General features: G+C 37.2%; 1 protein-coding gene across 8 annotated transcripts in view; it reads left to right on the forward strand.

Moving 5' to 3' along the window:
• Nucleotides 1-12,993, forward strand: part of RIMKLB (ribosomal modification protein rimK like family member B) — a 94,218-nt gene extending 81,225 nt beyond the window's left edge. For 2 of the 8 annotated variants that reach the window (XM_033222883.1, XM_033222884.1), the window contains 3 exons: nucleotides 2,115-6,650; nucleotides 9,418-9,582; nucleotides 12,808-12,991. In XM_033222883.1, coding sequence (XP_033078774.1) covers nucleotides 2,115-2,578 — 464 coding nt within the window. In that variant the 3' untranslated portion in view covers nucleotides 2,579-6,650; nucleotides 9,418-9,582; nucleotides 12,808-12,991. Of the gene's footprint in view, nucleotides 1-2,114; nucleotides 6,651-8,875; nucleotides 8,954-9,417; nucleotides 9,583-12,807 lie in introns of all 8 variants that reach the window. The other 6 variants (XM_033222885.1, XM_033222886.1, XM_033222878.1 and 3 more) reach the window with 6 other exon arrangements.
• The last annotated feature ends 687 nt before the right edge of the window (nucleotides 12,994-13,680 follow it).

The following is a 13,680-nucleotide window of genomic DNA, read 5'->3' on the forward strand; positions in this document are numbered from 1 at the left end:
TACTTTGTCTGAGATATAATTCTTTTTTTTTTTTTTTTTTTGAGACGGAGTCTTGCTCTGCCACCCAGGCTGGAGTGCAGTGGCCGGATCTCAGCTCACTGCAAGCTCCGCCTCCCGGGTTTACGCCATTCTCCTGTCTCAGCCTCTGGAGTAGCTGGGACTACAGGCGCCCGCCACCTCGCCCGGCTAGTTTTTTGTATTTTTAGTAGAGACGGGGTTTCACCGTGTTAGCCAGGATGGTCTCGATCTCCTGACCTCGTGATCCGCCCGTCTCGGCCTCCCAAAGTGCTGGGATTACAGGCTTGAGCCACCGCGCCCGGCCATGAGATATAATTCTTATATTGTAAGAGTCTAGCTTCAATTCTACCGCCTTTAAGATTTTATTGTTGCAGTTTAATGTCCAAATCTACTCTAATTTTTTTTGTTTGTGGGTAATTTATTCTTTGTAAATATTTTTAGTAGCGCTCAAATTTTATTGGGATTTTGTAGATATATTTGTGTCTTTTCTTATCTGTTTAACCTGGATTTTAACTGTTTTAGTCAGCAGACTAATTTATTCCTTATACAGTTTTCTGGAAAATTTCTTCATTAATTGTTGCCTCTCCTCCATCTGTTTCTGTCCTGAGGAGTATTTTTCTGATTCAGTTCTCCAGTTTTCTTTTTTTTTTCTTTTTCTTTTTTTTTTTTTTTTTTTGAGATGGAGTCTCATTCTGTTGCCCAGGCTGGAGTGCAGTGGCATAATCTTGGCTCACAGCAACTTCTGCCTCCCAGGTTCAAGCAATTCTTGTACCTCAGCTTCCCGAGTAGCTGGGACTACAGGTACATGCCACAACACCTGGCTAATTTTTGTATTTTTAGTAGAGATGAGGTTTCACCATGTTGGCCAGGCTGATCTTGAACTCCTGACCTCAAGTGATCCACCTCAGCCTCCCAAAGTATTGGGATTACAGGTGTGAGCCATCACAGCTGGCCCAAATCCTTTATCTTTTATGATTTCACTTCACATTTTTAGCTATGCTTTGCATATTCCTTAATTTTCTAAGTCAACTCTCAAAAGCGACTGTATTCTCTTTGAGTTTCTCTATTGGATTTTTTAGTTGAGTAATCGTGTTTTTGTTTTAACTTCAGAAAGTCTTTTTGTACTGAACTTGAATCTCCTTAAAGAGCTCTTATTTCTTTCATTAAAGTCATAGATGGATTATTATTGTTTTGTTCTTACATCAGGGCTCACTCAGCTTGGGTTATTTGTAGTATTCTACATGGCCTCAGTCTTACAAGTGCTGTGAAGCAGAATCATCTAAGTCACGGGGCATGCTTCTACGGAAGTACCTAAAAGAAGTCTTTTGTTTCCTTGACTCCTTTATTCCTACAGCCTCAGTGGTAGGGAGGATCCACCTCACCTGTCTAGCTACTTCTGGCCTTACTGGGGTCAAACACTACAGGCAAACTCACGTTATGTTGTCATCCTCACTCCTACGGATACACAGAGCTCTTGGAGCCTAGCTCTTCTTAAAGTGCTTTGCCTTCCTGTCCTTAATTCAGAGCTTTGTGAAGCTGATCTCCAAGTGAGAAAATCAAGTTCTACTTCCTTTCTCTTCCTTCCTTTTGGCAAGACCAAAGACTTCATTTAAATCCAGCCAGCTACCTTATGACCCAGAAGCTTTTTGGCTTTGAAATGACAGCTAGAGTGAAGTGGGGGGCTGTAGAGGAAGAGAGCTGTGTTCAGGTCACCACCTTTCCAGATCTTATCCCATCCTCGGTTCTGTTATGCATTTTTATTATTTTTATAAATTGAAAACCAATAATACTTTTGCCATCTGTAAAGTCTAATTGTATTCATGCTGAACTTCCTTATACTTGGTTTATATTATTGCAAGTAAGATAGACTTGGGAAAAATATTGACAACTTATGAAATCATCAATTCCTAGGAGACTGGATAGGGAGAAGATTCCTAATTAAGGAAATCTAGACTTAGAAGTCCTAATTTTACACTAGAATAGCACCTTTATTTTCACTATTAATTTAGAAGAGAGGCTTAGCTTTGGAGGCCAACTTTAATTTTATTTCAAAAGTTCATGATTTTGTTAATTTCCTGTCTTGTTTCTCTTGCCAGGTGGTGTGGGGATGATGTGCTCATTGAGTGAACAAGGGAAGCAGCTAGCTATCCAGGTGTCTAATATCCTGGGGATGGATGTATGTGGCATTGACCTGTTGATGAAAGATGACGGCTCCTTCTGCGTCTGTGAGGCCAATGCAAATGTAGGTTTCATCGCCTTTGATAAGGCTTGTAATCTAGATGTAGCTGGTATCATAGCAGACTATGCCGCCTCCCTTCTACCCTCTGGCCGGCTCACCCGGCGTATGTCCCTGCTCTCCGTGGTGTCCACTGCCAGTGAGACTAGTGAGCCGGAGCTGGGTCCCCCAGCCAGCACTGCTGTTGACAACATGAGTGCAAGTTCCAGCTCTGTTGACAGCGACCCTGAAAGCACGGAGCGAGAGCTGCTCACCAAGCTCCCAGGGGGCCTGTTCAACATGAACCAGCTGCTAGCCAATGAAATCAAACTACTGGTGGACTGACTCCACTGGTAATTAACCAACAAAACCCTTGTAAAACTTTCTTTCTTTTTTCTTTTCTATTTTTGAAACCAACTTGCAATGCTGTTCATGGAGGATGCTCAGGAAGATGAGAGAAAATTAGTAGGATTAGTTGGAGAGAGTGGGAGATAGATGAGACCTCTGCTCGTAAGATGTTACTTTCATTTACAAATCCTACAAATAGAGAGGCAGAATAGGTGGGGTATAGAAAAATGTCAGGCTCTCATAGTTACCCTTTTAAATTGCTAAAAAAATTTGTATACTCATAGGCCATGAGGAACAAATACTTTTTTTTTTCATGGTCCCTTGCTTTTGTTTTTGTACAAAAAAAAAAAAAAAAAAAAAACAAGGTTTGCTACAAATATCCAAATAGCATAACTTCACATTGTGTTGGAAGATTTGTCATTGAGGAAAACATCTGCTTAAATTACAGGAATTTTTGTATTATACAGCTCTGAAAATTCTGCCATTTCCTTATTAACTAGCAGCTTTCGTTTGTAGTTTATGAAATCTCGAGGGGCTCTTTTACTGGGATTTCTTATTTTTGTTTTTTCCCCCTTAATTTGGTGGGAGGGTCAAAGTGACTATAACCCAATAAAGACTTCTTAATGACAAAATTGGCATGTTTGCATGATGAAATGGAAATGAACAGTATTGCAATGTCCGGTATACAAAATAACATTTATTCAATGTAGATAAAATTACACTAGTTTAAAATATGTGCATTGACTTGTATTTGTTAGTGTTTTAGTCTTTTTTGGAAGATGTGCTCTGTTAATGTTGCTTTTTTTTTTTTTTTAATACATGCTAGTCTAACATTTCCTGCTCTATGCCTGCATCTTTAACAATGGCCAAAGTGAAGAAAATGCTACCTTTTTTGTTAACAAGACACTGACTTGAAACGTGTACATTTAAAGCCTTTTATTTTTTCCCTTTTTCTTTTGGTGGTTGGGCATTTAAATAAGGACAAGGAAAAATATTTTGGGGGGCAAATCAAGAGCCTATGAGTTCTAAGTATACAGCTGAAGTGATTTCGAATGCCAGCGTTATATATTTGCATTTTTCACATTTTACGAGGGAGTATATATGTATGTGTGTGCACGCATGCATGTGTATGTGTTTTGCTTTTTGTTTACATCAACTAATCAAAAAGGATAATTTAGAAAATGGAGCATGATGGGAAACAGAGTTTATGACTTTAAAAAACAGATGAGTTGTTTTCATAAGTAGACTCCACTGGGGTAGAGGTATTCACCTTAAAACATAGGGTGAATAGATGCTTTTTTAGGCCTTTTTGTGTATATGTACGTTGTTTGTTTTTTTCCTTTTGTTTCTAGCCTGTTCAGTGTACAGTTTATTCAAGGCTACGTGCTTTTCTTTAATGCTTCTGGCTATGCATTTTCTCTTTTTACATATAGGATTTGGGATTGGGGGTGGGTTGGATGTTTTTGTTTGGGGACTTATTTAGTAGTATTGAGTCTCGTATAGCCCTACTCTTAAGCCTTCAATACTGTCCACTCTTTATATTCCTTTACTTTCAGAATTTATAAAAGCCCCCAAACTGCATATAATATGAGCCTTTAAAACATGGGTAAAACTAATCCCATTGATGGGTTTGGATGGTATGTTAAGAAATGGAGATGCTGCAGAGCCCAACATAATTTTTTAAACAGCAAGTTTTCCATCTCCGTACAAATCCTCTGAAGCTTTTACCCAAGCCTTTCTTGCCTCTCCAGTGCTATTTTCCTTCAGATGGACCTTAAACATAATTTCTTGGACACTACTAGAGAGACTTCGAGGCAATAATAAAATATCAGTATTAACCAGCTATAACAGAGGTTTGATCATGCTTACTTGTACAGTTTTTCCCCCGTTTTAAAAAGGAATGTAATAAAATTTGTTTTTTCCGTAGAATTAAATAATATTAAAATTGAGTGAAAGGTTGATTGTTGATGAATAGAATAGTACCTCTCATCTGTGCAGTGTCTCATTTCACCTCAGAGAAAAGGATACATAAGAGGAGTTTGTAATTTATCTTAGGATATTCTAATTGCATTTAAAAGAACTTATCTTGCACAGGGTAACTGGGGGACTCACATACATATATTAGTACCTCTGACTCATTAACAGAAAGAAATACTTGGTGGTACTTTCGCTGAAAGACCATACTGTGGAGGATGCATACTATTTGGTATAGAGAAATAAATGAGGAAGAAAGAACTGCTTAATTAAATTATCATTCATATGTTCATGTAGAGACCATCTGGTTGCCATGTGTATTATGACAATACACTTTGAATAGTTACATATCATAAGTATGTAGATGAATACATTTAAAACAACCTCTTTATTCAATGAAAAGGTCATGTTTGTGTTGGTGGGGTAAGGCATCAGCAAAAATGTAGTTAGTCTTTTTTTAACTTATATCAAATTAACCAACTATATTATAGGAAATATGTGAAATTAGTTCATTAGTTTTATTCACTGTTATGCATTCACATGATATTAAAACATACACTCACATGTTAGAATGAAAAGAGCAGTAATTATCTTAGATTTTAAAAACATGGATATCTTCTTGAATTCCTTCAAGATTAAGGTAAAGAATAAGAGCAAATCATTCTGGAACTCCCCTAAGGAAACAGCAGCAGATATTTAGGTGAAAGTTAAATTTATTTTCATAATTGTTTAATAACTGTTGTATAATCTTCATTGCTATTATGAGAGATAAAATGTGTATATCAAATATGTGTAATGATAAAATCTGAATTATTGTAAATTTTTTGCATATTGTTAAAATTGTAATTCTAAATTGTATTTCAAAAATAATTATTTCTGATATTGTTTTATGTCACCCATAATGAAAACTGGACTTTATATATCTAAACATATAAGTATGAACTCTTCTATTTAAAATTTTTAATAGTTTTTTTCTTTTTTGGTGCCTATAATTGATTGGTCATTTCTGCTGGCTTTTCTCCAATGAACATTGAAATCTTTCTGTATATGTTATCAATAAGAAAACTACCCTGGAACAGTAGAAAAACCCAACAAGAGACTTGGCATTCATCAAGCACATTATCAGACTTTGAGAAGGTATTGAAGGCATTGACTTTGAAAATCATCTTTTTCTCAAGAAGAAAGCAATGGAGAAGCAAATTTGCTTCATTCAGTGAATCCCCAGTTTGGGGTTTGTGGGGCTTAGAGACATTGTGAAATCAAATCTTATGTTATACTTTTCTCCTGGCTCACTTTTTTTGAGAAGGTTTATGGGCTATTTGGCTGGTGAGACACGATCCCCTCCTAAGAAAATGTAGGTGCTCAGACAGGTAACCACTGCTGCTACTGTTTTTATTTGTTTGTTTGTTTAATTTTATTTAAGATTTGTTTTTGTTGTACTAGGATTTTTAAAAATGTAATATATTGCAGGATTTATAACCAGGTTCACTGACTGCTTGCTTGCTTTCTTTTTTTTTTTTTTTTTTTTTTTCTTTTCTTAAAAAAAGAAAACAAAATTTCATTTAAAATACATTTAGGCACCTTTGGAGCTTGGATTTTGGAATGTTTCAGTAGTGGACAGAAATCTGCTGTTGGAATCTTCTAGTCTTCCAGGTTTAATTTGAAATGTTTTTAGTTTTGTTTTGGATTTTTGTGTGGTATTTTATTTCCTTTATACCAATGCCATTTTGCCATGCTGTTTTGGGGTGGCTGCCTAACTCTAGTGAAAATTCTTTCTGTATTAACGAAAATTTGGCCTTTGAAAATCCTTAATGTTTTGCATTTTTTACATTGTTTTTAAAGAAATATTCTAACTGCTTGCACTGTTACTGTTCTTTACCAGCCTTTTCAGGAGCCAAAAAAACAAATACAAACAAACAAAAAAATACCCAGAGAAAAAACTTTCCTTCTTCCCCCTTCCTGATGATGAGTGAGAAGTATTGAGAACTTTCGGGGTCAGTGCCCTTCTAAACTCCCCTTCCCCCAATAATGCAGCTGTGTAATGAATGGTAAATGCACCGGTTTGGATTCAGGCACAGCCCCAGTCTGCCTGCAGGTAATTTGACTCTTTCTCCTTTCTTTCCATCACTAGGCTAACTTTCTTTTTTTAAAACTTCTTCCTTTATGTACTTCAAAAAGTAACCATGGGTTTGTCATAATTCTCACTTAAAAATAATGCATAAACATATCTAGCGAGTAATATGATTAAAGAAGAGCTTTTGGGGGTAAAGTTTGACTTGGTTATGATATACCCAAGATGTTCTTGGGAATTTTATCCATTTAGATGACTCCATTTCTTGCATATATATCTATAATTAAGTATTTCAGAGTGTGACTTTTTTGGCTTTGTTTTTGTTTTGGGTTTGTTTGTTTCTTCCATTGTGCTACTCTGGCTTAAGCTTTTTCAGGGGTTGGTGTTCCGAATACACAGTGAGCTCACAGTATAAAGACATCAATTAGGAGTTGACAGGTATGGAAAACTAGAGTTTTGAAAGGTAAAATTAGGTTCTAGGTTATATATATGGTAAAAACTCAACATAGCATTCATTTTACCTTAGTGCTTCTCTTTCTGTGACATTATAAAAGTGGAAGGGAATAATAAGACAAAGATAATACAAAAAAATTTAGTTCTTTTAGGAGCAATGTGATTTCAGAACTAATCATTTTGGCATTTCTAAGATACTAGTTCTAACAAGGAGATGTAAGCAGTTTGAGATGATCAGAAAATCATGGTTTAAACCTTCAAAAATTACAGGTTTGGACAGATAGGAGGACATTTCTGAAGCACAACATGGCTAAGCACGTTAACCAAGGACATAAAATGTCAGGGATAGGACTACACTTTGTCCATTTGAATAGCCTTTCTGTTAAGTAGTAAATTAAACTATCCTGTCCTCTGTCTTTACCCCAGTCTACCTACCCTTTCTTCCTTTCTCCTATACTTCCTAGAGTTTTAGCTCTGAACTTTTATTGTTTTGGATATTATCATCTTTCTAATAGGTAGAATTTTAGTGGAAGTAATCAGGGCCTTTTCAAGATACACTTCTGCATAATTTCATCCTGTGGCTTTAGACATACTATCCAAAGAGGCTATACATCCAGCAAGTCACTAGTTAGTGAATAGGAAGTCTTGGCTTGTAATGCTATTTCTTGTAGCTAAAGGAAGACATGTGATAAGTGATTAAGCTGTTCTGTGCTTCAGTTGACTCTTATAAGGGCAGTCATTCCCTTTAAGCATCTTAAGACAAAAATATTTATCTGTTTAATTGGAATTTACTAACAGAGGGATCCCAGCTGTACTCATGCAAGAATGTGACGTATACCAAAAAAAAAAAAAAAAAAAGGCTCATTCAGGAGAGCCTTGTTCTCTTGCTGATAAGGATGGCTAACATTAGTAACATTAGAGCATACAGACTATGTGATTGTATTAGGCATGGAGAGTTAAACAACCTCCGGTCAGCTGCCTGTTTGAATACCACTGACTTGCTAAGAATGATCTCGCTTTTAGATTTTACCATATTCAGACTTACTAGGTGAGCCTTATATAGCATATATACCTGGGTGCTATTGTGGGGTTTGGGAACATGAGGGGTGGGGTGAACTGTTGTTGTTTTAGGTTTCAGTCAGACAGACATCCCTGTGCCTCAGTTCCCAGAAGCACAGCAGGCCTCTAGGAGCATCCGTGGGAACGGCGCAGTCCTGACATCACCAACTCTCCTGCTCAGGCTCATCCCATATACAGAGGTCAAAGGGTGGGGTTTGAGATTGGGGGAAGGAATGAGAAAGTAGAAGCAATGTCACTTCAGTGCCACTGTTAACTAGTCTTTGGTGTTTATGTCAGTGTTTGTTTTATTTCCTGATTTTTTAAAGTTGGCAAAACTGCGTATTTTTATCTTGATGAAGGCAGTGGGAGGGTGGAACAGAAACAAGCCATTACTGCTATTTCTAGTTCATTACTAGAGACTGTCCCTTAATAGCTAATTAGAATAAATTTGAAACATAGACCTAGATGACAAAAAGAATGGGAATAGAAATGAATCTCAGGATTTGAACAAACAGAAGATGTTTATGCTGTGTTAATCCCTAGTTCTACAACTGCTATTACATTTGTCATTCTGTCTTCCCTTTTCCCCTAATTCTTTTATGTACGTATACAGTTTGAGGAAATGTGCATTTATGGTCAGTCCTTTTTAAAAGACTTAATGAATTTATTACTCTTTTGCAAAAAAATATACCCACTGCTTATATGGGCATACAAATGCTACCCTATTTTAAATGTAGGTGGCGTATGTGTTCGTGTTTTAATGTATTCAGAGCCATTGGGCAATAAGCAGTCCAGAACATTGAAAACTCAAGCAGGTAAAGCACCTAACACCCTTAGTTTCTAGAATTACTTTGAAAAACTTTTATATTGCTGCATCTTCCACAGTTCTTTGGGTAGTCTCTGAACTTAAAATTTGTAGGAGTTGTAGACTGCCTACTTAAAATTTTAAGTTATAGTATTTGTTCATAGATTGTAGGGGTAGGTAAAGAAGGAAACATAAGAAAATGGCTTCTTGAGGTGGCAGCTGCTGAGTGGCTAAATCTTTCCACTTTCTTTCTACTTTTTTTGTAAATTTTCCCAGCTTAGCATGAACATTGATCGTACAGTGTTTTATTTTCTGTGATTGAAATTTTTGTTTTTTATTTTTGAAGGGAAGGTCTTAGAGAAACATTAAAAAGTTGGTGTATGTGCAAAAATATGAAATGTTAAACAAAGGAATTTTTTTCTATTTAATCTGAATGGTAAGCAAGAACTTTTTCTATATACCCTTCTGCTGCAGCAGAGAACTAAACTGGTAGGTGGCAGCAGAGGAAGGAATTCTTCAGATTGATGGCTACTGACTTAAAGTCTGCATAGGAGAAGAGACAGAGCATGACATACCAAGTGAAGCAAGGGGGACACAAATGGAAACAGGACTAAGATTCCTGCATTTTTACTCTAAATGGTAAGTTATCTTTAAGCATGTGTTTTTAGTCTGATAGCCGTGTTATATAAATTACATGATTTGGTACTATCGCATGTAATCATAAATGCCTGTAGGTCCTTGCCTTACTTTGAATTTGACCTCACTGGTATACGGTCATTCTTTACTTTGAATAATAACTAATAGTATGTAAAATTAGTATTTTCTTCTCAGTATGTTGGTATATGTGACCTTTATGGAAAAATTATGCTGACAGTAAATCTGAATTTTTTTAATTTGCAAGATATATAAAATATGCATTGTTAATCATTTTATACAAATAAAAGGTTCTGGCCACCCACCATAGCTCACGCCTGTAATCCTAACACTTTGGGAGACTGAAGTGAGTGGATCATCTGAGGTCAGGAGTTCAAAACTAGCCTGGCCAACATGGAGAAACCCCATATCTACTAAAAATACAAAAATTAGCTGGGCGTGGTGGCAGGCACCTGTAATTCCAGCTACTCGGGAGGCTGAGGTAGAAGAATAGCTTGAAACCCAGGAAGCAGAGGTTGCAGTGAGCGGAGATCACATCACTGCACTCCAGCCTAGGTGACAAGAACAAAACTCCATCTCAAAAGAAATAAATAAAAAGTAAAGATTCTTCCCTTTTTAGTGGGAGCCTGGGGAAATAACAAAAGAGTATAATTGGAAAAAAATTACTGGGAGTGGAGTGATCTCTTCCAACTGGCTGTCTCTAGGTCAAGACCCATTTCTTTGTCACTGTGCCATGTTCCACCCTGCCTGTTCGCCTTTCTCTCTTGCTTATCTGGCTGGGCTTTTCCCGTGTTCCTCTCTCTCTCCCTGTCTTTGTGCCTTTCCCTTACCCAAGTCTGTTTGTAAGCTGCTTTCTTTCACATTCAGTCCTGAATTTTAATTATCCGATGCTGCCATTTTCCATCTCTGCCTTGCCTGCCTGTTTTTCCTAAGAGAGTGTATATGTCGTCTTTCTCTTCCTCCCTCACTCCCCACTTTTCATTTGCATTCTTCATTAGAATTTGACTAGACTGAATAGAAATTAAGTGATACTTTGAAGTTCTCTCGAATTAAAGAATTTAAATTTATAATAAGATGCAGACCTGTTTATTCACCCAACTACGTATTTATTTTAACTATAGTATCTGTTGTTTCTGGCAAGATCGGTTGGACAGAAATGAAAGACATATGGTTCTTATCTTATTTCAGCTTTTTTTTTTTTTTTTTTTTGAGACGGAGTCTCGCTCTGTCACCCAGACTGGAGTGCAGTGGCCAGATCTCAGCTCATTGCAAGCTCTGCCTCCCGGATTTACGCCATTCTCCTGCCTCAGCCTCCTGAGTGGCTGAGACTACAGGTGCCCGCCACCTCACCCGGCTAGTTTTTTATTTTTTATTTATTTATTTATTTATTTTTTTGAGACGGAGTCTCGCTCTGTTGCCCAGGCTGGAGTGCAGTGGCCGGATCTCATCTCACTGCAAGCTCTGCCTCCCAGGTTCACGCCATTCTTCTGCCTCAGCCTCCCTAGTAGCTGGGACTACAGGTGCCCGCCACCACGCCCGGCTAGTTTTTTGCATTTTTTAGTAGAGACAGGGTTTCACCGTGTTAGCCAGGATGGTCTCGATCTCCTGACCTCGTGATCCGCCTGTCTCGGCCTCCCAAAGTGCTGGGATTACAGGCTTGAGCCACCGCCCCCAGCCTGAGACGGGGTCTCACTCTTTCTCCACTGTACTCAAGCCTAGGTGACAGAACAGTAATTTTGATTACTATATAAAAATGTTAATGCTGTAGAACTGAAAGTGATAAACTTGAGTTTTAATCTAAATCAAAAATTGTTTTTTTTCTGTAATTTATTGTAAAGTTAACCTGGAACATGAGAGAGCATTTAACTTGAATTTTGTTTGTCTAGGCATATTGACGCAATAATTTTGTTTTATTTTGTGTATGCTACAAGGAATTTTCGTTAGATTTTTTCTCTTGGTACAATTTTTCTGACAAAAATGAAGCATAATTGTCTGTATTACAGGATTGCTAAAGAGTAATAGTACGGAACATCTTTGTGTTTTTTTTATATATAATATATAAGTATAAAAATATATAATATATAATAAAATATATATTATATATGTAATTATAAAAAATATATTTTTTATATATATATTTGTTGTTGTTGTTGTTGTTGTTTGTTTGTTTGTTTTTGAGACAGTCTTGCTCTGTCGCCCAGGCTGGAGTGCAGTGGTGCGATCTTGGCTCACTGCAACCTCCGCCTCCTGGATTCAAGCGATTCTCGTGCCTAAGCCTCCTGAATAGCTGGGATTACAGGCGCGCGCCATCACGCCTGGTTAGTTTTTGTATTTTTACTACAGACAGGGTTTCACCATGTTGGTCAGGCTGGTCTCGAACTTCTGACTGCGCTATCCGCCCGCCTCAGCCTCCCAAAGTGCTGGGATTACAGGCATGAGGCACCGTTCCTGGCACAATTATATTTTTAAATACGTATATTTTACGAATATTCAGTGTCTGAAATGGGGTTGTTTTGTTTTGTTTTTTGTTTTTTGTAAACTATGTTATTTCTATTGTGCAGTTTAATTCCTGGGAGGCTGAGCACCATGGCTCTTGTCTGTAATCCCAGCATTTTGAGAGGCCAAGATGGGAGGATCGGTTGAGGCCAGCCTAGGTAGCAAAGCAAGACCCTGTCTCTAGAAAAAACAAAAAAGAAAACTTTGGGAAAATATATTAACTAAATAAGCTGTCTAAAATAGATCACAAAACTTACAGATTAAAAAAGGAAAAACATGTTGGCTGTTTTGGTGTCAGCATCTTAATTAAGTAGAAAATCTTATGGACCTATAAATTAAACTTATGACTGTTCACTCACTAGAGAAAACCATTTCCAGGAAGTTAGAATAGTTTTTCCTGAAAGAGAGTCAAATTTGGGAAATAAGATTGTTTTTATAAAACAGTAATAGGTTTAGCTTTTATTTTTTAATGATAAGAACATTAAATGTCTTCTAAGTCAGAATCAGAGTGTGCCTTTTTTAGCTGAGCTCACCGAGACAAAGAATGGTAATAACACAAAGCTGGTTGTGATTTTTGGTAGTCTAATCAATTTAGAATGTTTTATTGTCATGTTAGTTGATTTTCTGTCTTTATTTTCTTTTTATTTTTTCTTATCCTGGTTATAGAGACTTTTAATATCTATTATTTAAATAAGTTGTGTTTTTCCCCCTTAGGTTCTTTTGAAGTAACCAATGGGGTTACTTTTTTGCTTACCCTCATCAACAGAATGGATGAAGACAGATTTGACTATGTGCTTTTTCAAGTGGAGAATGTGAATATACAGAACAAGAAAGCAATAACTAACCTGTCTAATGCAGTCTGTTTTCTAAATAAAGACACCATGCACTGGAAATAAAATAGCATGCAGTGTGACTTGTTCTTTATATCAGTTCACTTTGGTTCAGATATCTAGACTTGATTTCTAGCTCCACATACCATTCCCTTTTTTCTACTCTTCGCCTTTTGCTCTTGAGTCCTTTGGTTCTTAACAGGCTGATTTCTATGATACCTTCTAACATGATTACTCCTTTTGGCACATAGGTGAGCACTATTCAGTGGATTTTCCCCCTGTCCTTTTTATCACACTTTTATCTGTCCATGCTGAATAGTTGTTGCTATAATTTTTTAATCTCTGAAGAAATGCACACTTTTTAAAAATTTCACCCTGAACATCATAGAGTGTACTTAACACCTATATGGTACAGCCTACTATATACACCTAGGCTATATGGCATAACCTCTTGCTCGTAAGCTACAAGCCTGTACAGCATGTGAATACTGTAGACAATTGCAACGCAATGGCAGCTATTTTTTAAAAATTTAATGGCCAAGCACAGTAGCTCACACCTGCAATCCCAACACTTTGGGAGGCTGTGGTGGGCAGATCACTTGGGGTCAGGAGTTCAAGACCAGCCTGGCCTCCATGGAAACCCTGTCTCTACTATAAATACAAAAAATTAGCGGGACATGGACCTGTAATTCCAGCTACTTGGGAGGCTGAGGCAGAATCCCTTGAGTCTGGGAGGCAGAGGTTGCAGTGAGCCAAG

The sequence above is a fragment of the Trachypithecus francoisi genome, unplaced genomic scaffold, assembly GCF_009764315.1.
Source record: "Trachypithecus francoisi isolate TF-2019V2 unplaced genomic scaffold, Tfra_2.0 Lachesis_group11, whole genome shotgun sequence".
In the NCBI taxonomy this organism is placed as follows: domain Eukaryota; kingdom Metazoa; phylum Chordata; class Mammalia; order Primates; family Cercopithecidae; genus Trachypithecus; species Trachypithecus francoisi.